The 23,238-nt window shown below is 51.7% G+C and overlaps 1 protein-coding gene across 1 annotated transcript in view; it reads left to right on the forward strand.

The window, feature by feature from the left end:
• Col27a1 (collagen type XXVII alpha 1 chain) overlaps window positions 1-23,238 on the forward strand; it is a 113,605-nt gene that overhangs the window by 60,324 nt on the left and 30,043 nt on the right. The window contains exons 24-38 of the mRNA XM_070004991.1: window positions 904-957; window positions 1,574-1,627; window positions 4,647-4,700; window positions 4,894-4,947; window positions 6,306-6,350; window positions 7,952-8,005; window positions 9,445-9,489; window positions 12,620-12,673; window positions 15,439-15,492; window positions 15,698-15,751; window positions 18,605-18,658; window positions 21,730-21,783; window positions 22,239-22,283; window positions 22,396-22,440; window positions 22,692-22,745. Coding sequence (XP_069861092.1) covers window positions 904-957; window positions 1,574-1,627; window positions 4,647-4,700; window positions 4,894-4,947; window positions 6,306-6,350; window positions 7,952-8,005; window positions 9,445-9,489; window positions 12,620-12,673; window positions 15,439-15,492; window positions 15,698-15,751; window positions 18,605-18,658; window positions 21,730-21,783; window positions 22,239-22,283; window positions 22,396-22,440; window positions 22,692-22,745 — 774 coding nt within the window. The remainder of the gene's footprint in view (window positions 1-903; window positions 958-1,573; window positions 1,628-4,646; window positions 4,701-4,893; window positions 4,948-6,305; window positions 6,351-7,951; window positions 8,006-9,444; window positions 9,490-12,619; window positions 12,674-15,438; window positions 15,493-15,697; window positions 15,752-18,604; window positions 18,659-21,729; window positions 21,784-22,238; window positions 22,284-22,395; window positions 22,441-22,691; window positions 22,746-23,238) is intronic.

The raw sequence follows: 23,238 nt of genomic DNA on the forward strand, positions 1-23,238 counted from the left end.
CTGAGGGTACAGCATGCTCTGTGCTTTCACACCAGCCATGGATCCCCAATACATCCAGAGAAATCCTGGCTGCCACCCTAGAAATACACGACCCTATTCATGGGCTCTCTGACGCTCTCCTGTCCCTCCTCTTTATGGCCCTAGAACCCACAGAACCATTACTGTGTCTCATACACCTTTGCATACACTGCTGCTGGCCTGAAACACCCTCCCCTAGCCTCTATACCACTCTGCTCAGAGATCATTTCTTTCTGTCCAGAAAGTGGCCCTGGGTACCGCATCTGTGCCTCCACCATGATACCATTGTCTCCTCTGGTTCCAGGGACTTAATGTTCAGTCTCTGCCAGCTAATGGTTCCTGAAGACAGGACCCTAGGTGGCCCTGACGCAGCTCTGCTCAGGGTCTTACACTTCCCAGGGAATATTTAAGGCAAATTGGAAGGAGGGAGGCAGGAAGGAGGAAGGTGGGAGGAGAGGGAGGGATGATTTGGCCTCAATGTTGAATTGATCATGGGATGAACTGTGGTAGCCTTGACTTGGGGCTCCTCTGCTTGTGTCTCACGCCATGTGGTCACATCTGGCTCTTCCAGCCAGCCCACCAGGCTCAGATGTCAGGCCGCTCTCCCTCTCCCTCCCTCCTTGTTGGCCTATCCTGACCCAGCCTCAGTGCTCTGTGTTGTGACACTCCAGCTAGGCTGGGGTTTCCAGACCTCCCTGTGTGAAGGACATTACAGGGCCTCCCGGCCCTGGGTCCTGGGAGGACAGGGTTTCTATTTCACCTTAGGCCCAGCCTTGGGGACCTAGTCAGGGAGCCAAGCCAGAAACCATGCCAGGGAAAGAGTGAGACCCCATAGCTACACTCCTGTTTCTACCTCTTGCTCACCCACTCTACTGTCCTTTCCAGGGAAGCCAAGGGCTGCCGGGGTTCCCGGGTGCACGCGGGAAGCCAGGACCTCTGGTAAGTCTTCTTCCTTCTCCCCAGCACCCTGAAACTTGCACACTGGCCTTCAGAAGAGAAGCTGGTGACTTCCCAACTGGCCATAGGTGACTAGGTTGCCTTTCCATACCACTACCGCAGAACAGGGCAGGAGAAGCCATTTGCCTATGTTTCCTCTGAGGACCCTGGGGACCAGGGAGTGGCCAGCATTCTGTACAGGCCCCATGCACTATTGGCTTTGATGAGAACTTGACTCTGACACCCAAGGGCAGCTGTGTGTTGCTCAGATACATGTCACCTACTACATCCTTTGTGACTGCTCCTCTGAAGGGTGCCAACACCCCAGAAGCTGGGGGTGGGGGAGTATTACTATTGCTCCTACTCAGTAGTTGGGGAATCATAATTATCAAAGGTGGACAGAGTTGCCTACAATCTCTTAGCTGGTCAGCACAGGAGGAGACATTGGAACCACTGTTGGGTTTTGTTTTTTTGTTTTTTTGTTTTTAGCAGATTCAGGCAGATTTCATCCATGTGTTCCAGAACTTTCTGACTGCCCATAGCCAGGGATAATGTAGGCTTCTAGCAGAATGTGGGGTTCACTTGCCCCAGCCTCCTGACAGCCTCCTCTCTTCCACAGGGTAGAACTGGAGACAAAGGCTCTCTAGGGTTTCCTGGGCCCCCCGGACCCGAGGTACGTGATGTCCTGTCTCTATGTCTGGCCACAGCTGGGATTGTGCTGGGAAACTGAGGCCCAGAGATGAGGCAGGACCTACTTGAGGTCACATAACAATGAGAAGGAAGGCTGACAGTACAAAGTCCTAGATCAGTCTGGGTATGGCGACCCATTTCTGTAATCCTAGTTATTCAGGAGCTGGAGATTACGAGGACTGAGAGAAAATCTCAAGACCTCATCTCAACCAATAAAAGCTGGGTGTGGAGGTATGCACCTGTCATCCCACCCTTGTGAGAGGAGTAGATAGGAGAATTGTGGTCGGAAGCCATCCCTGGGCAAAAATTTGAGACTCTATCTGAAAAATAATGGATGTAAAAGGGGCTAGGGACATGGCTTAAGGGGTGGAGCACCTGCGTAGCAAGTATGAGGTCCTGAGTTCAAACTCCAGCACTGCAGGAAGGAAGGAAGGAAGTCCCAGATCATCCCTCTGCGCTTTTGCATCTCTGCCCTTCCCTCTTACCTAGGGACTCACAGACACATTAGGGACCAAAAGCTGTTCTCAGAGCCCTTCTCCAGCTTAGTGGCCATGCTGGCTCTGGGGTGACTATAGAACCACCTGAAGAGCCTTCATCCTTAATGCCTTGGCCCCTCAGAAGCTCCCAGGTTCCATTCCCAGAGGCCCCTCTGAGCTCCTGCCCCAGCCACCCAGGAAGGTCCAGATTCTGGTTTGTGGCTTGAGGAAGAAGTAGTGGTGGCTGGAGTTGGCATGCTATCCTAGCGGTTGCCAGGTTCAGGGAAGTCCTGAGAGTTACTAGACGTGAAAATCATCACAAAGAGGCTAAACCAGCCATGACCACCTCGAGTCCACCTTTGGCGGAGTGCTGCCAGCCAGTGGAACTCCCCTTGCCTTCTCTGTGACACTGGCATGATGCTAAACCAAGGCTTACGCCAGCCAGAACCCTCTTCCCTCCCCCACCCCAGAGCTCTCAGCCTCTGGGCCTTGCTCCTCCACAAACTCTCCGTAGCCAAGGCAAGTCAGGCGCTGTGGTTCTCTAGAGCTTTCCAAAGATGGCTCGTAGGATCTCCAGATGGATGATGAGACCGTGTTTCCTGAAAGCCACAGTCCAACTTTCCCTTGTGTTGACTTTGGCCGTGACACAGCCCTCTCTAGACAAATGGACCTGGCTTCTCCTCCATTCACTGGTCACTGTGGAAAAAGACTTTCCGAGTCGGGGTTTCCCAGCAATCTGGCCAGTGAGGGCGGAAAGTGCACTCGTTCACTCACATTTATGAGGTTCTTCCTGATGCCAGGCCCTGGGATATGTGCATGATGAATTGCCCCCTTTCGCTTGGGAGGATGATCCTCCTGCCACTTACCTATGAGGAAACTGAGGCCTAGAGCCCCAGAGTGGCTTTCTCAAAGTTCCCTGCTGCGATGTATGCAGCAGCAAATCAGGCTGACTGTGGCATGGGTTTCTGCCTGGCCTGTGTTTGTGCTATTTCGATTGGCTGATTCCATAGCCAGGCGACAGAGCACACCCTAGCACCTATGCTGGCCCAGTGCCTATCTCAACATTCCTGGCTGATCCCAGCTGAATTGTCCCCTTTGCCCTTCCTGGGACAGATGCGAATTAACATCAGAATCTGACCAGCACTGGTACTGCCGTGTTGGCACCGGAGATGGACTGCCCCAGGCATGCAAAAGGGACCCAAAGCATTGGAAACAGATTTCTCCTGAGTGTTTAGTCAGTTCCAGGCACCAAGCTTAGCACTTTGCTTGCATAATTTATCTCAGCCTCTGCACAGCCCTCTAAGGCTGGGGGAGGGGTGTTCTGAGTCACTTCTGCACCGATGAGGAAGCCGAAGCTCAGAGAGGCTTAGGAACTAGACCTGGATCAGTGAGCAGTCAGTGGGCAGCTGGATGAGATTTTGATATGCTCATATTGAAGAAAAAACAAACACATAGGGCTTTGGCTTCACTGTTTTAGCTTGAAATATAGGATCATTCTTCCCTTTTGCCAGTGGGCAAGAAGAAAGGATGTCTAAGCCAGAATTTAGTAGGAGTTGCTTCAAAGTGGCAGAAAACAACAAAGCTGATGTCAGAAAGCAAGATGAGAGGAGTTCTTTTGTTTGCAGACTCAAAAAGCGCGGCGGGGCCTTTGGTTTCTAGCGATCAGAAAACAGAAGTGATGCCCTAAAAATGAATGGGTATCCTAGGCTGAATTAGCAGAGGTATTACATGGAAAATGAGAAAGGAAATATTCCTGTACTGGTTCATGCTGCTGGGACCCCCCACCCTAAGAAACATGGGCATCCTGGTGGCCACCAGCAATGGAAAAGGCCAACTGCAGACAGGCAGGCTCAAGGGTCCTGGGCTCTGGGCAGCAGCCATGATAGGGCAAAGAAGGAAAAAAAACCTGTGAAAGAGGCATCCAAATTGCACAAAGCCCACTACAAGGGAAAGGTATGTGCGTGGCACGGGATGACGTTGAGAGGGGAGGGACGGCACCATCTCCAGGCCTGCTCAGCAGTGAGCCAGGACGGGTGGCATGGGTGGAGTGTAGCACAGCTGGCCAGGATGTCCGGAGCGCTCAGCTTCTGACAGGAGGAGCTGCAGTTCATGGCCTCAGAGCTTTGCAACCAGCTGGATGTCCCAGACGCCCTGGCAGAGAAGTGCACACATGAACAAAAACACACTCATGGGTAGAATGCCTGAGGTTAGTGGCCAGGCTTCTTGGGCAGGCTGGCTTGGGAGAGTGGTCCCCGCAGCATCCTAACCCTGTGAGACTTGGGAAATTCTGGCCTGCCATGCCAGGTGGGACCAACAACCTTTGCCCTCTCCTGTGCAGTCTCACAATTTCCCAGCCACTCCCTGGGCATCAGGATGGTACCTTGGTCCCTGTTTGGTGACTGAAGAGAAGGGATGAAGTATATGGCTGGGCTGATAGCAGGAGGGATGGCAACCAGCTCACCCTCCTTTGCTGTTTAACAGCCTTTCTCCTGCAGTCCCCACTGACCCCACCTCTTCTTTCCCTAGGGATTCCCAGGAGACATTGGCCCACCTGGGGACAATGGCCCTGAAGGCCTGAAGGTGAGTTCTCTGCTCAGGGCAGCCCTGGTAGAAAAAGCAGATGATTCTGTGAAAACCTGTCCCTCCCTCCCTCCCACCAGTCTCCTCCCCTCCCCCTCCCTGCCGACTGCCCAGGCTCGGAAGCTGGAATCCTGCGGCCTCTGAGAGAGACATAGGGGCGGCCTCTGATTCCCTCTCTATTCCCTTCTCCCAGGGTAAGCCTGGAGCCCGAGGCCTGCCAGGACCCAGTGGACAGCTAGGGCCAGAGGTGAGAAGAGTCCCACCCTTCCCCCTTCCCCATAGCCCCTGCCTCATCTGCAGCCTTAGGTTGCTCTGTCCAGGGTACCAGAGACCTTAGCACTGGGTCAGAGTCCCTGGGTTGGGATGCAGCCCAGGGCTTCCTCATAACTCACACACCATTGGGTCTTGTCCTTTCAGCCCTGCCCCTGGAACCCTTTAGGGACCTTTGGTCACCTGCCTCCCTAACAGGGCAGGTCTCCCTCTGCTGCCTGCTTGTCACTCTGAGATTTTTCATTCACTGACACACTGCCTCTACCCAGCTCACAGGAGCAATTTATCTATTGGGGCATTCATATGGCAGGGCAGGAATCGGGGCTTATTGCATAGCGAGTAGTACTGCATAGCATCTCCAAGACCCAGACAGGTAAAGGGGCAAACAGGAACTTGATTTGAACTTAGATCTGCTTAAGCCTAAGGGTCCATGATACAGGCCCAGCGCTGTTATGGTCCACACTCTTGGTGCCAGCCAGGTAGTCCTAGAAAATAACATGGCTGGCACAGCCAGTAAAGGGTAATGAGCAGATCTCTGTGGGCATAGAATCAGGTTTTGCCGGTGCCAGAGGCTCCTCCCAGACCCCTGGCACACAGCCTGGCAGGGGGGATCAAGCAGCAGCTTCATCACCCGCAACTGAGATCCCATCTCAGGGGCCGGTTCTGGGTCTGGCAGGGGCCCAGTGCTGGCTCTGGGAGCCGCCATGTGTGGCTGCTTTCTTGGAAATGGGATAAGAGTTGAGGAGGGAGCTTGGAGGGAGCTCATGATCAGGCCTGGCCAGCCAGAAGAGCCAGGCTGGAGAACACGTGTGCCCTGCCTTTAGGAGGAGAGGAGAGAGAAAAAAGGGAGGGAAGGATGGCGCCAACCACAGGCCTCTGTCTGCACTCGAATTGCCACACAGGAAAACCGAGTCCTTCGCTTGCTTATGACTCATGAATCCCCACACTCACCCCTTCGTTCATTCCAAACATCTCCAGATGCTGCCATCCTAAGTGGTGGCTTTGAAAGAGTGATGTATGTATCGTTGCTGCTCAGAACTCAGCAGAAGCCAGGCATGTGTTACAGGAGAATCATCTCCACTCTGGGAGACTGAGGCACACAAGGTCTGGCGGAAGAGAGCCTACCTCTCAGTCTGCTGTCTGAGCCTCTACTCCACAAATCCTGACCTCTGGGCTGTGCCTACAGGAACCTCCACCCCTAGGCAGTGGCCAGGTGCTCGGTTTCTCTGTGTCCAAGAGGCCGTTCCTCTGTCTATCTCTTTCTTTGCATACAGAGTAATCTTATCAGAAACTAGACTAACTATCTCCATTTTTCTTCTCGTGTCTTACTTCTAGGGAGATGAGGGACCCACAGGGCCTCCCGGAGTCCCTGGCTTGGAGGTGAGTTTCACGTTGCTGGGTAGGGGAAGTGGGATCAGGTGGAGCTGAACACAGGTAACATCAAGCCAGAGCCCCCGAGAGCAGCCAGCAGCGAGAGCCTCGGACCAGGCAGAGAAAGTGCAAGACACACCCCAGAGGAGAGGCAGCATGCCCTTGGCAGGCTGGGTACTGTGTCTCTGTTTTCTCTTTGGTCTTTGCTACGAGCATCTCTGCTGTTCTTAGCTTACTTCAGCAGAGAGAAGCAGTCAAGACTGGAAGCATGGAAGATTCAGCCAGGAAGTGGGGACTTACTTAGGGGCTAAGTCTGAGTTCCCTATATAGTTCTGTATAACTTTCCAGAAGCTGCTCATTGACTTCCTCCATCCCCAAGTTGCCCGTACCAACAGCCTCAAACCCCATAAGTGGTTTGGTCTCATATATATATATTGGGCTTGAGTTTGAACTTAGGGCCTCATGCTCATGATCTTTATGCAGGCGCTGTATCAACTGAACTATGACCCCAGCCTTTTGGCTTTAGGTTGTTTGTTTGCTTATTTTCCAGATAGGGTCTTGTGAGTTATTTTTTTCCAAGCTGACCTCAGACTGATATCTTCTTATCAATGCCTCCAAGGATTATAGACATGAACCACCATGTGTAGCTCAATTGTTCAGGTGGAACCTCACTAATTTTTTTGCCTAGGCTGGCCTTAAACCAGTCCTTCAGATCTCTGCCTCCTAAGTAGCTGGAATTGGAGTGTGAGTCATTACACCAGGCTCTCTTTATGCTCCTAAAAAGGACAAAATACTAAAGAGCTTTTGTTTGTATGGGTCCCATTTACTGGTATTAATAACTAAAAGTGACCTGCTTTAAACATTTATGAGTACAATGCAAGTAATTACCTGATTTCATGTGAACAAAACTAATCAACTTTACCAAAAATTGCTGTATTTCCCAAATCATAGTTTACTCAGCATTAAAAAAAAGTGTTTTCATTATCTTTAAGTAGTTTGCCATTCAACAAAGCCATTTATGAATACAGTGTTCCTTGATCAATGTCACCTCTTTCAATATTCTCACCCACCCTTCCAGAACCACCCTTTTCTTAAGTTTGTGGGATGTGTATTGATTTTTCTTTTGCCATGTCACAAAGCAGTTTACTTGTGCAATGCGTCTTGATCTGTGCCGACCCTTTTGCAACCCTTTTGAATGCCCAGCTTAAACAAAGTCAGATGGACTCAGCTCTGACTCTGTACCATCTGTTGCTACACGCCTGATGCAGCTTCCAGAAGCTCCATGTACCGTATGAGCATGGCAGTGACAAGGGCAAGGATACTTTGATGCTCCTACGAAAATGGTTCTGGCCGCTTGGCCCTCCTAAAAGGGTCTTAGACAGCCCTGAACTCTTTGAGGACCCCTTACATTACCTCCTCATTGTCTTGTTCAGGTGTCATTGTCCCTATTTACTACAAGGAGACCAGCCCGGTGAGCAGAAGGCTCCCTGAGGCTATCCCTGTTCATCCAGGGCACCATGACTGTCCCCAACCCTGAAGGAACCTGTACCAGGTCCCCAGAGTTCCTCAGAACCCCTTAGCCCTTCTCCTTATATCTCTTTCCATTGCAGGGTCAATCGGGCAGGAAAGGATTTCCTGGAAGGCCTGGCCCTGATGGCTTGAAGGTGAGGACATCTGGGGATGCTGGGGGTGACAGGAGAGGGGTGGGCCCCAGAATACAGGGCTCTGTCTTCTATGCCAGTTGTAAGAAGGGAGAGAAAAATGATACGTTTTCTTATCCCCAGTGGGGATGATGCCAGTGGAGGTGGGGGCATAGGAGCAGAGGTGGGGTGTGGACAGGACTCATCTCTGAGGGGTGGGATAATAGATTTCCACTTGTATACAATATGTTCCCCTTGTCTGCAGTAAATATGCCTTATATTTATTAACAGGACTTAATTATCAATAAAATCATGCCCACACCGTGTGCTGAGATCTGAGGATTGCAGTTCAAAGCCAGCCCAGGCACAAAAGTCTGTGAGACTCTTATCTCTAAAAAACTGCTCTGGAAGTGGTGCTATGGCTCAAGTGGTAGAGTGCTAGCCTTGAGCTGAAGAGCTGAGGGACAGCGCCCAGGACCAGTGTTCAAGCCCCATGGCTGACCAAAAAACAAAACAAAACCTGCCCAGAGCAGGAAAGGAATGATTCCCCAACCCACGGGCAATCTCAGTGGGGTCCCCTTAGAAAAGGGTGGAATGTGGAAGAGGTCACTAGAGGAGTTGCATGAATGTTCTAACTCATTCTGGAAAGAGATTCTTGGGCCAATAAACCCAAGGAGGGCAGGAATGGGCCAGAGGGGCCTCTGGCTGCCGTGTCTGCCCTCCCTCCTGGTGAATGCCTGGCCCTTCTGGGTTTTGTGAACATGAGGTCCGGCGCAAGAACTGAAGGATAGGACACAGCTGTGCCAGGATGCAGGGAGCTGCATGCATCTCCCAGCCAGACTTCTGTGGTGTCACTGCTGTCCCTCAGATACCAGTGGGGTTTCTGTGGTGGAAGGCTGACACATCTGAGTGGATTTGTCCCACGTGTCTACTTGCTTCTGATGAGGGCACTGTGGCTACATGCAGAGCAGGACTTGCCCGAGGCTGCCAGGCAAGGCCTCAGGAGACAAAGGAGCATGGTCTCCCTTAATACAGCTGGAAGCTGAGGCCTTGGACCCTGATACTCTAACCCCACACCTGCTCCCTCTGTGGTGCGAGGTCCACACTCTAGCCCTCATTCTAGCTTACTGTGCGACCTGAAACATTTAATCCATTTCTCTGGGCTTCAGTTTCTACCTACACTACACACACACACACACACACAACACACACACACACACACACACACACACACGTGTGTGTGGAGGGCCCAAAGCAAGACATACACATTAGGGTGCTAAGCAGGTGGCTGATAGGTGACTAGAGTTCTGGGAGGGCAGAGGCTCTGTCCCAGAACCTTTTGGTCCCTGAAACTCCTAGTCCATCAACATCAATGACAGTGAAGGCCAATGGCTCTGGGAAGTTTCCCTCAGGAGGCCCAGCCTCCCATCTCCCAACCCATGATCCTCTTTGTCTCTTTGTAGGGGGAGCCAGGCGATCCTGGACGGCCAGGGCCTGTGGGCGAGCAGGTGAGTTAGTGCAGACACCTTGGTCCATCCTCAGCCAGCGTTGGTACCAGGGTCCAGCCCTTCCCTTTGTCACAGAAAAGGAAGTGGGGGCGGGGGGAGGTATAACCTAAGTGTTCAACCAGTTATTTGGTTAATGGGACATAGTGTAGCTATTCAAGACGTTGTAGAATATTTTACCCAATGGGGGTCTAAGGGAGATTTGGGTTATAAAGAGGATACTCAGTGAACAGTACTGTCAGAGAGAAGAGATCTCTGAATGAGAATAACTCTGCCTGACTCTGCACGTTTCTTGAGACCTTTGCCCACCCAGAGAGTCACATGACTTTGCTCCCAGAACTGGAGGCCCCCTTCACCATCATTACTGTGCTCCACGAGGCACTGGCCAGTAAAGCAGAACCATTTGCCAGGGGCTGTGGTCTAAGCATCCCTAAATTATAAAGAAGATGAAACTCAAACCAGTGGCTTTAGCCAGCTGGGCAGTGAGGCCAAGGTCTGTAGCAGGGAGGTGGTTACAAGTAGTCATTAGGAAAGTCTGCAGGGGCTGGGAACATGGCTTAGTGGTAAAGTCCTTGCCTAGCATGCATGAGGCCATGGGTTCATATTCCTCACTACCATATCAACGACTAATAGTAATAATAATAAAATATATATTTAGTATTAAATTATATATGTATATGTAAAGTCTGAGGATCATCACCAGCAGTTATCCAAGTCCAGCGAAACAGCACAGGAGTGCTGTGTGGTGGGCAGCCGTAGCCCCTCCCACCAGCCTAGCACCTACTATGAAGCTTGCCTTCTGGCTCAAAGGTGGAACCCACTTGTTTAAATGAGCCCCACCCAGAAAGGGTTTCCTGGAGCTGAAGGAAGAATGATGTTGGGCTGGCTGGGTAGTGAAGCGCCATCAGTGTGGAAGTTGTACGTGATGGCTCTCTCTTACCCCGCCTGCAACAGCTGTTGGGGAAGAAAGGAATTAAAGCTGGAGGAGTTGAGATTTTTGAACTCTTTCCAGTGTCATTTGAGCACTTTCTGTGGGAAGCCCAGGAGTATAGAAGGGCTGCCACAGCTTGGATGGATTTCCTGATGGGAAGAAAAAGGCAAATATGATCAGCAGATTCAAGTGCATAGCTTTGCTAAACCAGAGGACTCTGGGAGAAATAGAGCCCCAGAATACTCAACTGTCAAGACACAAGGAGTACATGGAAATCACTTTATTCCAGGGCCCTAATCACCTTTTTTTTTGGGGGGGGTGGCTTAGATTCCTTTGTCAGGCTGATAAAACTTAGGGATTCCCCCTTCTCAAACTATATTTTAAAGTCATGAGATTTTTTTTTTAAGTTTCAAAGAAAACCAATTATATGGAAATGCTATTATGAAAATACGGCCCGATGTGATACGCTCGCCTCTCTACGTCTTGATTAATGTGGTCAATGAGATTTAGCAGCAGCTTTAATAACAGTGACCTCAATTTTGAAGTAGTGATAAGCCTTCATCGTGCTTTCTGAGATCTCTGCCTCAGTGACTGGCATGTGACAGGGTTTGGTGACACTGCTGTTACCTCTATTCATATGGAAAGGAAATGCTAAATGGTTAGAGGCCAATAGAAGTTGTGTTCATGGTAGGGAGAACTTACATTACTGAGTGCCTGTGAGTGCCACGAATTAACTGGAATACTTCTAGAACTTCTAGAAGGTTAGAAGTTAGGATGAGGGACTCTTGTTGTCCCTCACTTCAGAAATGAGGCACAACCTAGTAAGCAAGCACTTGCTATGACCAGTACAGCAACTCCAGGCTACAGAAAGACATTCACAGCTCTGCCACAGTGACCAACGTTCAATAGAAATGAACCTTGAGGTCACTCATTAGGTGACCTGGAGTGATGCCATCGCCTAGCTCATTGGTAAGTCACCTGATCTGCTTGTGTGAACACACAACCTGTGGTCTGTTACCAACTCTAGGTCTTGTCTCCTTTTGACTGGTGTTTGGGGAGCAGATCTGATTGGAGGAAATCTACCCATTCCTGTGTTTCCATTCCTGTGTTAGCCCAGAAACTCAAGTCTCACATCTAGGTTTTTCCACACACTCCTGACCCATATGAGAGCTTGCAGCATTTTCTTAGTGGAGAGGCAGGGGTGGGGTAGTCTGACTTCCTTTGGGCTTTAATAGGTTGTTCACCTGCTATGCTTATCCGTTGAGAATGATAGCAAAACCCAGTCCATTTAGAAGAACCTCCTGGAACATGGAGAAAAATTGTCACCCAGTGGAGTTCAAAGAGTCAGCAGAGCCTGTGCATGTGTGTGTGTGTGTGTGTGTGTGTGTGTGTGTGTGTGTGTGTACCTGTGTGTGTTCATCTGTGTGTGCATGTGCACCTGTGCATGTGTGTGCCTGTGTGCATGTGTGTGCCTATGTATGTGTACCTGGGCATGTGTGTTATGTATGCATGTGTGTGTGTGTGTGTCCTTTCAGCAGGCAAAGGGGAAGCCTTTCAGAAGATAGTGACAAGGTCTATGAGGTCTTTTGGCAGAGGTATTTCTTTTTTTTCTTTTTTTAAAATTATTTTTATTGTGAAAATACTGTACAGAGTGGTTACAATTACATGGGCAAGATAATGAGTACATTTCTTATCAAGCATTGTAGCCTCCTCCTTTGTTTCCCCTTCCCATCCCTTCCCATCCTCCCTCCCCCCCCCCCCCGGCAGAGGTATTTCTGTAACAGTAGTTCTGTCCTAGTCAGTGACTTTGTTTCTCTCTTTGAAACAGTCCCAGAGCCCCAAAAGGCAGGGACAGATGGCCTCTTCCCAGCACACTTCAGCCCTCCCCCTGCCCCCAGCTCCAAACGTGGCTACCTCCCAGCCTGCTTCTGGCTCAGGAAGAATGTGCGGCTCCCAGGGATGCTGGCAGCAACCCCAGTGCTCGGCCTTCAAATCAGAACCATCTGGTGGAGTGAGGGAAGTCAGGACGGTGCCCAGAGTCAGGCAGTGCGACCTTCCATGGCAGACAGGCTGGCTGGGTCACCAGGCTTGGGGCCAAAGGCCTAGGATCTGAACCCTAGAGGATGGAGCGTGTGAGAACTCAGCACCTCTTGTCATCCGACTCATCTTCTTCCCTCTTGTTTTCCAAAATGTATCCTCTAGGGGCTCCTGGGATTCATTGGTCTGCTCGGGGAACCAGGAATCACGGGAGAGAAGGTAAGCTGTGTTGGGGAAAGAAATAAACAAGTAGAGGTTGCATTTTGGAGATTTGAAGAGGTGGAAGGCAGAGCACTCCCCTAGCTTCTCTTTGGTCCTTCCTAGAGTCTGTGTCTCCTGTTATGGCAATCCCTAAGGAATCTTCTTGCCCTCCTGTCAGCCACAAGCAGCCTTAGACATTTGGGTGACAACAAGCAGAACTAGCGGCCCTTCATGGCCGCCCACTGCCAGTACCCAACATGGGCAGCAGAAGAGAGAGAAGGATCTGTCTTCCGGAAGAGGCAGGGTGGGTGGTGGTGGTGGTGGTAGCTTTGGTCTCAGATGCCTCCATGGCCCCAGCAGCTTGGTCTTACAAAGTCACCATGGCCACAGCAGAGCAGTTAGTTGACTTGCTTGAGGTGACACAGAAAGTAAGTGGCAGAGCTGAGCTTTGAACCACATTCACATGTTCGAAGCCACACTGTCTACTTTCCCACTCAGCCTCACACTGACTCCCAGATTGCTTACAGGAGTGCTGTGGACGCCATTTGCCTTCCTTTGCCTGAGCTTATCCAGTTCCCAAAATAGGCCTCGGTCTGGAGGGGCCAATGTTATTACCCCTGGTAGACAGCTGGAGAAACAGTCCAACCTGCTCTGGCTCTGCCTAACCTAGGAGGTTCTTCATCATCTGGGGTCCCAGACCTTCTAGGGTCTACTGCCGCTCCCCCCACTCTTCTTCTACTTCCTTTAAATGGTAGAATATAAATTTAAATACGCCTATCTTTTGAAATTGAGACATACAAAAAGCTGTCCCCCCCAAAAAAAGAAAACAAAACTAGAGAAGGTCTTATGTATCCTTCACCCTGTGTCCTCAGGTGCTACCAGCTGAGATAACCATTGGGCTGTATAAAGCCAACTTGGCCCTTCTTTTGTAGTCCATGGGTCTTTATTATTTATTTATGGTCCGGTTGTGGGGCCTGAACTCTGGGCCTGGGCGCTGTCCCTCAGCTCTTCAGCTCAAGGCTAGCGCTATACCACTTGAGCCACAGTACCACCTCTGGCTTTTTTTTTTCTTTTTGCTTATGTGGTGCTGGGGAATCGAACCCAGGGCCTCATGCATGCAAGGCAAGTGCTCTACCACTGAGCCATCTTCCCAGCCCCAGTCCATGGGTCTTATATCCCTTACCTACCAACATCTAGCCACCCAACTGCCTTCATCCAGGATACCTTCTCATTCCAGTCCACCTCCCAGTCTTTTTATTGTCTGGCTCACCGTTTTTTCATTCTTTTTAAAAATATTGTTGTTATTATAAAAGTGATGTACAGAGAGGTTACTACATAAACCTGGTAGAGTATAGTTCCTTTTAGACTATGTCACACCTTCCCTAGCTCTCTCCCAGTGTTTCCCTCCCATCCTCACCCATAAGTTGTATAGTTCATTTTCATCACCGTATCTAGTGAGTACCCTTGATGCATTTGTTCATCCTTTGTCCCTCCATTTTCTTTGCCTCCCCTTATCCCCCCAAAGGCATATAAATGAACAATCAGAACAAAAAGAAAAGAAACCTCTTGTTTCCATTTCCTGGTGTTCATTTCGATAAATATTATTTTGTGTGATCAGATTCACAGAGGCATTGCATGTCTGGCTCACTTCTAATGAGCTTCTGCCTCAAGTGAACCTCTCTGAGAGGACCTTCCTCACCACCTGACCCCCAGACTGGCCCTGCCCTGTGCTCTCCCTCCTTGGACCCAATCTGGGTTGCATCTCTTCCAAGGTTCGTGTCATTTCCCTGCCATTCTAGCCACTTGGGTGTGGACTGGTCTGTTTCTGCTTTTTTTTTACCCAGAGTTGAGGTCTGAACTCAGGGTGTCACATTCACCAGGCATGCACACTTGAATCATACCTTTATACCTTTTGCTTTAGTTGTGTGTTGGATAATTTTCTATTTTTGTCCAAGCCAGCTTGGACTGTGATCTTCCCATTTGTACCTCCCATGTAGCTGGGCTCCCATGCTTGTAACCACCATGCCCAGCTTATTGATTGAGATAGGGTCTTGCTAACATTTTGCCTAGGTTTACCTAGAACTTTGTTTCTCCCGATCTCTGACTTCTGAATAGCTGGGATTAGAGGTATGAGCCATAGCATCCAGCCTATTTCCACTCTTCATTTGAGTATTTGGGGCCTGACAGATAGAATTGGGCACATAGTAGATGCTCTTTGCTGCCTGTGTGGATGGAAAAATGGCTGTCAGGAAAAAAGAGGCAGGATGGAGCTTTAGCCTTCTGGCTGTAGTTCTGGCTGTTGTCCCTGCTCTTTGGCTCTCCAGTCTGATTGGTCTAGAAGGAATGAGTTATCTCTGATCCCCCAGATCTCTTTTGGGATTGATCAGTGGGTGAAAGACTTCCACGATGTTTTCTGCCCCCAGGAAACCTAGCCCAGGGGATTCTGGGTCTAATGAGGACCTTGTAATGTGGATCAGGATCAAGGGGTGGGGGGCAATAGTAATTAGTGCATTCTTAGTCAGAACAGTTCTGGGCCCAATGATACCCTCTGTGTGGTGAGCTTCAGGAGCCTCTGAAGGCCAGCCTCCCAGATCTGGCCTAAGGCTTTGGTTTTCAGCAAGTAAAACCCTTGCCAATGACATGGCTGTGAGCAAAGCAGGGAGTCTGCATAGACCCTGAAGTCCTGGGCCCTTTTGAGTCCCTTGGAAGGACTACTGCGTGGGCCCCCCCAGAGCCACCTGCAGCCCAGCCATGACCTGTTGGTATTGCTGTCTCCACCACAGGGTGATCGCGGCATGATGGGGCCCCCAGGTGCACCTGGACCCAAGGGGTCGATGGTAAGGAGTAAGTCTGCATCCTTTTGCCTCTGCTGTCCCAGCCTAGGTGACACTGCTCCTTCTACCTGCCACAGGCCCCAGACCTCTCTGCAGGAGGCCTAGCTTTTTTCCCTCGTGGCTCCTGGCTGGGGCTGAGTGGCTACGGTGGGGTTTCAGGAAGAAGAGGCACTTCCCTCTGCTGATCCATCCTTTTCCTTCTTGGCAGGGTCATCCTGGAATGCCAGGTAGTGTCGGGACCCCTGGAGAGCCTGGGCCCCCGGTAAGCAAAGCCCTCTTTGTCTCTGAGCCAAACACATGGTCACAAGTGAGGGTATAGAATCCTGAATCACAGAACTGGCATGGAAACCCTGCCTACCCTCTCTGGGGAATTAATCCCCAAACTTCTCTGAGTCCAAATTTTTGCTCATCGGGAAAATAGAACAAATAATTGGGGCAATGAAAATGTGGCTCGGCGGGTTAATGAAACTAGGGGACAGATGCTCATTGCGAGTGATGTGTGTCACTCAAGAACACCTTGATCATCTGGATGTTGGCAGCTCACGCCTGTAATCCTAGCTACTCAGGAGGCTGAGATATAAAGGTCACCGTTCAAAGCCAGCCCAGGCAGGAAAATCTGTGAGACTCTCATCTCCAATTAACCACCAGAAAACCGGAAGTGGCGCTGTGGTTCCAAGTGGTACAGCACTAACCTTGAGCAAAAGAGCTCAGGAATAGTGCCCAGGCCCCAAGTTCAAGCTCCATGATCCACCAAAGGGGGGTTAAAAAAAAAAAAAAAAGAACACCTTGGTCAGTAGCATTACTGCTCTGTCTGTGTCTGAGCCATGTCAGCAGGAAGCAGCCCTGCCTTTCACTCTGAAAGATCAGGACAGAAAGAATCCAGTAATCAAGACATGCTTGTTATGGAGGGGCTCTGAGCTTGTGATGACAATAGAAGACTCAGGGATGGTCCTATGTAAGGATCTCGGGTGGAGAGATAGGGAGGGCTTCAGGACTCCAGACTTAGGACCCCCTTACTTGTGGACCCTCTGCTTCTGTGTAAAAGAGGGTATAACTTCATGAAGGGAGTTGACTTCAGTCAAGATTAAAGCTCCAGTCTAGGAGCCCCTGAGGGTGAGGCTTAGGTACTTGGACAAATATGGGAAGGACCACCCTATGACAGCTGGGAACCATGGGAGAACTGCACATACATGATTCTTGGTGGCCAATCAGGGAAAGCAAAGCCAACTCTGACCCCCAATGGTGTACCAGGCATACACAGCCCCAGAGGTGCAGGACTGGTTGGAGAGTCCCTGTCTAGAGTGATTGTCAGTGAAAACGTTCTCTTAGTCATTAGCAGACTTTCACTGAGTGCCCCCAGCACTCCATGCAATGCTAGATGCTGAGGTAGGATGTGAAGGGACTCTTCCCAAGTGAGAGGACTGTACAGAAGAAATACTGCTATCTAGGACTGATGCCAAGGCTCAGCGGATGCCCTGTCATCCCTGTGGTCCCTTAGATGATGTAGAAAGTTCTGGGCAGAGCTGGGATCAAGCCGTGATCTGGGCTCTCTGTCACTTGGTGTTTTTCTCTGAACATGAGGAGGATGAGAAGCACATTTGACCCGAGATTGAAGGAGCTAAGGATGCAGAAATGGGACTGTAGGGGAGAGAAGCAAGAAGCCAAAGGACCAGTGTTCTGCTGGCTGGGGCTAGCCTAGTGGCCAAGGCTGCCAGCTTGGAATCCCAGTGTCCAGTGTCCCCACTCCAGAGGCCGCTAGCCTCTCTCCTCTAGGCTCAGAGATGGAAAGACTGGAGCCCACTAACATGGGAGGCACCACGCTGAAGCCGCAGCTTGGGGTCCATTGCCAAATTCTACCTCTTGTGTCCCTGGCCTAAGTCTCTCGACATTTGTCCAGTGAGAGGAGAAAAGCTGGAAAAGAGGTCACTGGGACAAAGTGAGAGGCTGGAGGTGGGACCGGGAAGGCAGTGGGAACACCAGGCTATATCATGGCAGGAACTGTTAGCTATGATCGCTACACATGGGAGCTGTCCATTTATTGCCACTGAAGGTACCGGGCCTATCTCATTGGCCTTTTCCCAGTGGCACCGATTCCCATATTCTACAACAGTCTTCTTAGCCAGCCAAGAATATTCCCCCTTCCCTCCATTTCTCAGTACCTGAGCTGGCTCTCACCCTGGGTCTAGCCTCTCCCTACATGCAGAGAGAGAGCAGACATATGGCAGCCTTTTCCTAAGGACCCGCTTCGGTCCTATCAGTGTCCTGCGGCACTAGCTGATGGGGACACCGTGTCACAGATGAGGAAACCGAGACCCAAAGAGTCTTAAGCACTTGAGGCGACCTGGTTAATTGGTGGCAGTGGCGGGGTGTGAAGACTGGACTCCCAACACTTCCCAGTGCTAACTGGTTACCTCACCAGCAGCTGCCAGACCTGCCTTTTTATCCAGGCAGGCCAGGATCATGCCAAAGCCCCACCCACTCAACACCAGCAGTAGCCAGCAGAGTGTGTGGGGGTGACATGGCTGCCAGAAGATCTGGCCACGCCGGTCTCTGCTTAATGAGATCTGCCCTGTCCCCTGCGTACTGCAGCCCCTTTGCAGATGTTTGTGCCCACTCAGGTGCTGAGAAGTCAAAGAAGCCAGCCCACCGGCTCTTTCTTCCCCTCCCTCCCTCCTTTCCCTTCCTTTCTCTTCATTTCTTCTTCACCCTGCTGCAGACTGCTCTTTTCCTTCCACCCCTCCCACTGCCCTGCCCTGCCCCCACCTTTCCCGTCTCCTTTCCTGTGACCCTTTAAGGGTCTTTTTTTGGTGTCAGGGTAAGGAGACAGCACTTGGATCCCTGCTGGGGAGAAAAAAGGGCACATGTTTTAAAGAGACTGTCACACATGTCATATAGCCTCTCATTGAGTTTGAGGTAAATAAGGAAGTTGCTCTCCCAGGGGAAGTGTCTGCTCACTGCCCCCAGGATCCTAGGAAAAAGTTTGCCTTTAACTGGCCAAGCCTAAAAGTTGTCTTGAATATGGGAGCCCCTGGGCCAGGCTGGACCACCCAATTGAGGCTGCAGTGACCCCTATGCTGTTGTTGCCCCCCTAAAAAGGGTTCTTCTCCTCCCACAGGGTGCTCCTGGATCTCAAGGTCCACCAGGCGTGAGGGGAGCTAAGGGTCGCCGGGTAAGTCAGACCCACAGCTGCCGGAGACCACGTCCTGGCCCTGACTCTTGGGATTCCTGTAGCACGGCCAAGGTCCATGCTAGCCCTGGAACTGTGCTGGACCTGGGCCCTGTGGCCTTGTTCTGGTCTGGGTTGGAGCCTCTGGTCTTGCAGTCTACTGGGCACCAATGAGTTCTCTGGTCCACTCATTCACATCCAGCCATCATTTCTTTACCATCTGCTGTGGGAGGCTCTGCAGAAACCTGGGAGAATGGGTCAGGCAGTTCCCTGCCTGGCCGCCTGGGCAGTCAACAGTTTGACAGACCTGAGACAGCAGGCGAGAGCAGTCCTCAGCCCAGAGATGGAGGGAGCTCAGGCTACATGGAAGCCCAGAGGAGGCTCCTCATCTGGGAAAGGTGCCCAGGAAGGCTTTCAAGAGGGCTTCTAGGCAGAGGGCCTGGCTTGGGGAAAGGCATGGTGGGTTTAGGGATTCCTAGTCAGCAGAGCAAGGAGCAGAAGGATGGGGCCAAGATTTAGCAGGCACTGTGCCAGGCAGGGCCTCAACAGCCATAGCTAAGCTCTCAGGGTAGTGGGGAGCCACAAAGATTTAAGATAAGAGCTAAGCCTGGAGTATTCAGCAGCACTCTGCACGCTGGGTACAGCTCAGGACACTGACTTTTAGTCCTGGTTCCTCTTGGACCTCAGGCAGCCCGCTTTCCCTTTGAGCCTCTGGTTCTCTCTGCAATGGGCCAGTGACAGAACAACAGACCAGATAGCTTGGCCATAGACATTCAGTAACCTCACAAGAGCCTCTCTACTCAACCCCTCCTAGGCAGTGGGCAGAGTTCCTACCTGTCTTTCTCTCCTTCCTGCACCCCTTTCTCATGAGGACTGGGCATGACCAGGGTTGTTTTTGTCTCTGCCAAGCCTGATTTGGGCCTGGCTGGAGAGGAGCCCCAGACACGGGCAGACATTGGTCGTGGGGAGTGTGTACGTGAGAGTTGATGCATGGCTTGGACGGAAAGTCAGGCTGCCTTAACTGGAGGTCTGCCCAGCGTATGGGGGAAAGGAGGGTAGATCAGGGAACCCACAGGATCACTGGGGCATGGCCAAAGCCAGTCCTCCATGTATCCACGCACAGCAGGCTAAGGAGACAGGGTGGCTAGTGGCTAAGTAAATCCTCTTCTCTGCAGACAAGTAAACTTGGTCCCATTCCCCCAGGCTGCCTCCCCGCAACAACCCCCCCCCCGCCATACACATACACATACTTCTCCCTAAGCTTGCCAGGGTCAGGGGTCTCCTAGAGTTTTAAAAGATCTTGTTTTAAGCTGGGTGCTAGTGGCTCACACCTGTAATCCTAGCTACTCAGGAGGATCTGTGGATCTTGGTTCAAAGCCAGCCTGGGCAAGAAAGTCCATGAGACTCTCATCTCTAATCAACCACCAGAAAACCGGAAGTGGCGCTGTGGCTCCAGTGGTTGAGCGCTCACCTTGAGCTGAAGAGCTCAGGGACAGCTCCCAGGCCCAGAGTTCAAGCCCCACAACCAACTAAAAAAAAAAAAAAAAAACTTGTCTTCTCAAATACCCTGTCCTCTATGCAGCCTTCCTGGCAAGCTCCTCTAGGCGATGACTTGCATACTCCCCTGTGATGGGGACCTCATTCTCACCCTGACCCCCTGAGCAACAGTGAGAGACAGTGATTAAATAAATGGGCATCCACGACGGGTTCAAATGCACACTAGCTGTGTGATCACACTCAAATCCACCTCCATGTCTAGCCTGCTTTCTAGTTGGTAAAACAGGAGACTAGCTCTATCATTGCTGCTGCTGTTTTTGCTATTATAATTAGATTACAGCCTTTCTCCAAGGAAGATTTTGATCCCTGGGGAGAGCCGGGTGCTGTGTGACTCAGGCTGTGTGCCCGCACCTCCTGGGCTGTCTTTTTTTAGTAGGCATGAGCCTCTGTAAGATGGTCTTGGCCTGTGTCTGAGATGCCTCATGTCAGCATGGCTCTTTTCCTTCTGGGTCTATGTTCATGAGTGAGGCCTGATGGTGTCCATGCAGATGAGCCTGAACTGCTGGGTGTTCAAGGCAGTGGATAAGTGAAGGAGTCTAGTTGTGTGTGTGTGTGTGTGTGTGTGTGTGTGTGTGTGCGTGTGCGTGTGCTAGTACTAGGGCTTGAACTCAGGCCCTGGTCACTGTCCCTTAGCTTTGTCACTCAAGGCTGGTGTTCTACCAGTTGAACCACAGCTCCACTTCTGGCTCTTTAGTTTCCTCACTCCTCCGCAGCCACTCTCTACATGCCCAAACCACCTTGGTCTGGAGGTGTCACAGGCTAGTTCCAGGATATGCTTTGTCCCCCAGCACAGGCCTTTTCCTGCTCTGCCCCCAGAGCAAGCACCGTAGTGCTCCAGGGGCATCTCCAGAGGTTCTGTCCTGTCTGTCTCTCTCCATGGCAGGGCCCTCGAGGGTGATGCCAACTTGAGGCCTACTAAGGGGTCTTTCACTAGCCTCTTCCTTTGGCAAGGCCTCTGTTCCCACCAGGGACACTGGGATTGGAAGTGGGCTTCACCTGTTCCCAGAACTTCCCAGCTTGCCAAGGACTGAGACCGGGGTCTGAGGAATCAGAGTGAACCCAAGGTTCTGAGGGTCAGTGGACAGTGGCCTGGCTCTTGCACAGATGGCCAGGGAGGGGTCTGTTTCACACATCTGGCTGTGTGGCCCGTCGTCCCCGTGCTGTGACTGCTCTAGAGAAGCAGGCAGCAGTACTGGGTGAATACCAGTTTGAGGACCTGGCTGTGTGTGTCTTGGCTCTGGCACTCAGTCTCCTCTGTGCAATGGGTGGTCTGAGCAGCCCTTCCCACTCCAGTCTCTGTAGACAGGGTTCTTCACGCACAGCTCCTGCAGAGCCATCTCAGGCAGGCACTGCATCCAGTGGGTTGTGCCAAGGGGTGCCAGGTGTGGGAAGGTAGGAGGCTGAACCCAGTCTTGAGCAGGGCAAGCCCCACATTCTGGGTTAGCTCCGCCTTCCTGTTTCTCAGCCCAAGGGAGACCCCTGCCGTCCACTGTGCTAGAATCTTCTTCCTATTCCAGGGCCCACGAGGACCAGATGGACCAGCTGGGGAGCAGGGGTCCAAGGGTCTGAAGGTACGGACCTTGTGGTCTGCTCTTTACACTTTCCTGAGGGTTGGGGGGAGAGGTCAGAACCCCAGCACCAGGGCTCAGCATTCCCAACCCCAGACCCCTATGGATAGCAGGGAGTCTCAGAGAGGCTGAGGGCACAGCTCCAGGCCCTCATCCTGTCACGCTCCACTCTGCAAGCCAACAACAACAGGAAGACAGGGTGGGCCAGAAAGATGCACTCCACTGGGACCCCTGGAGCTGAGGCTACTTCTGCAGCCCCATCAGAAGGAAGAGGACTTGGTTCTTGACCCAGGGTACCTAACTGGGTACCTAACTCCTTCTGGACTTGAGTTTTCCCACCTGTGCAGTGGGGACAGGGGCAAACACGTGGTCTCATGGGTCCCTTCGCTCTTCTGTGGGGTGAATCCCTTCTCTGTGAAGGGTCCTTCCGAGACATTTCCAACCTTCACACCATACAGGGCCCTGCAGGACCTCGAGGTAGACCAGGCCAGCCTGGACAACAGGTATGTCAGACTGTGACTATGCTGAACTAGCTGCCTGGCCCCACTCCCTCCATCTGCCCTGCGCTGTGGGCCTCTAATGAGCCCCTGACCCCTCCCCCCTATGTGCTTGCAGGGTGCGGCTGGCGAACGGGGCCATTCGGGCCCACAAGGCTTCCTCGTAAGTAATGCCAGTGTCGGAAATTCTCCCCGCAGAGCTTTGCGGGTGATGGTGGGGAGGGATCCACAGGTACCCCCATCTTTAGCGGAACCCCATGGTGCTGGTTACCCACCCCTGGTCTCCACACCCCCATCTGTCACACCAGCTGCCTTACTGACTTGCTTGAGGTGGGTGGGGGAGAGGGAAAGGAGGCTGACAGGTAGGGTGAGGTAGCCATGAGAAACTGAGGTTCTCTGTTTCTGTCTCTACAGGGCATCCCGGGTCCCTCAGGCCCCCCAGGTGCCAAGGGCCTCCCAGGAGAACCGGTAAGTGTGTCGTCTGTTCCTTCTCTCCTCGCCATCCTTGCCCCTATCAGGTTGATGGAGCTGGACCTCTACTTGGGGTGGGGGGCAAGGTAGTCAGACAAGAAGAAAGACTAGAAAAGGACATGCCAGGCTTTGTCACGGATAGGCCAGGCGTCCGTGACAAGAGATTTGCATGGGAGGAAGCTCTGGCCTAAGTCTTGGCTGACTTGTTCTGCAGCCTGTTTCCTTGCCAGGAAACTGAGGACAACCACCCTTCCCTTGACATCCTGCTGTAGACATGACATGAGACATGGGTAGTGAGCTCAGCACAGAGAGAGGCAGGAGGGGGGAATGGTGGGGTGGGGGTGGAGGGCAGAGAGAGAATAAAGTAGCAGCTGCTTGAGGAGGGAGCAGTCCTCAGAGACATGGCCATGGTCATGCTCACATTGAGTCTGTTTTGTCCCAAGGACAGGGCTGTCACTGAGGGGGCAGGGAACAGAGGCACATTGCAGGG

Source organism: Dipodomys merriami, unplaced genomic scaffold, assembly GCF_024711535.1.
Source record: "Dipodomys merriami isolate MVZ:Mamm:240054 unplaced genomic scaffold, mDipMer1.0.p SCAF_11, whole genome shotgun sequence".
NCBI classification, from domain to species: Eukaryota; Metazoa; Chordata; class Mammalia; order Rodentia; family Heteromyidae; genus Dipodomys; species Dipodomys merriami.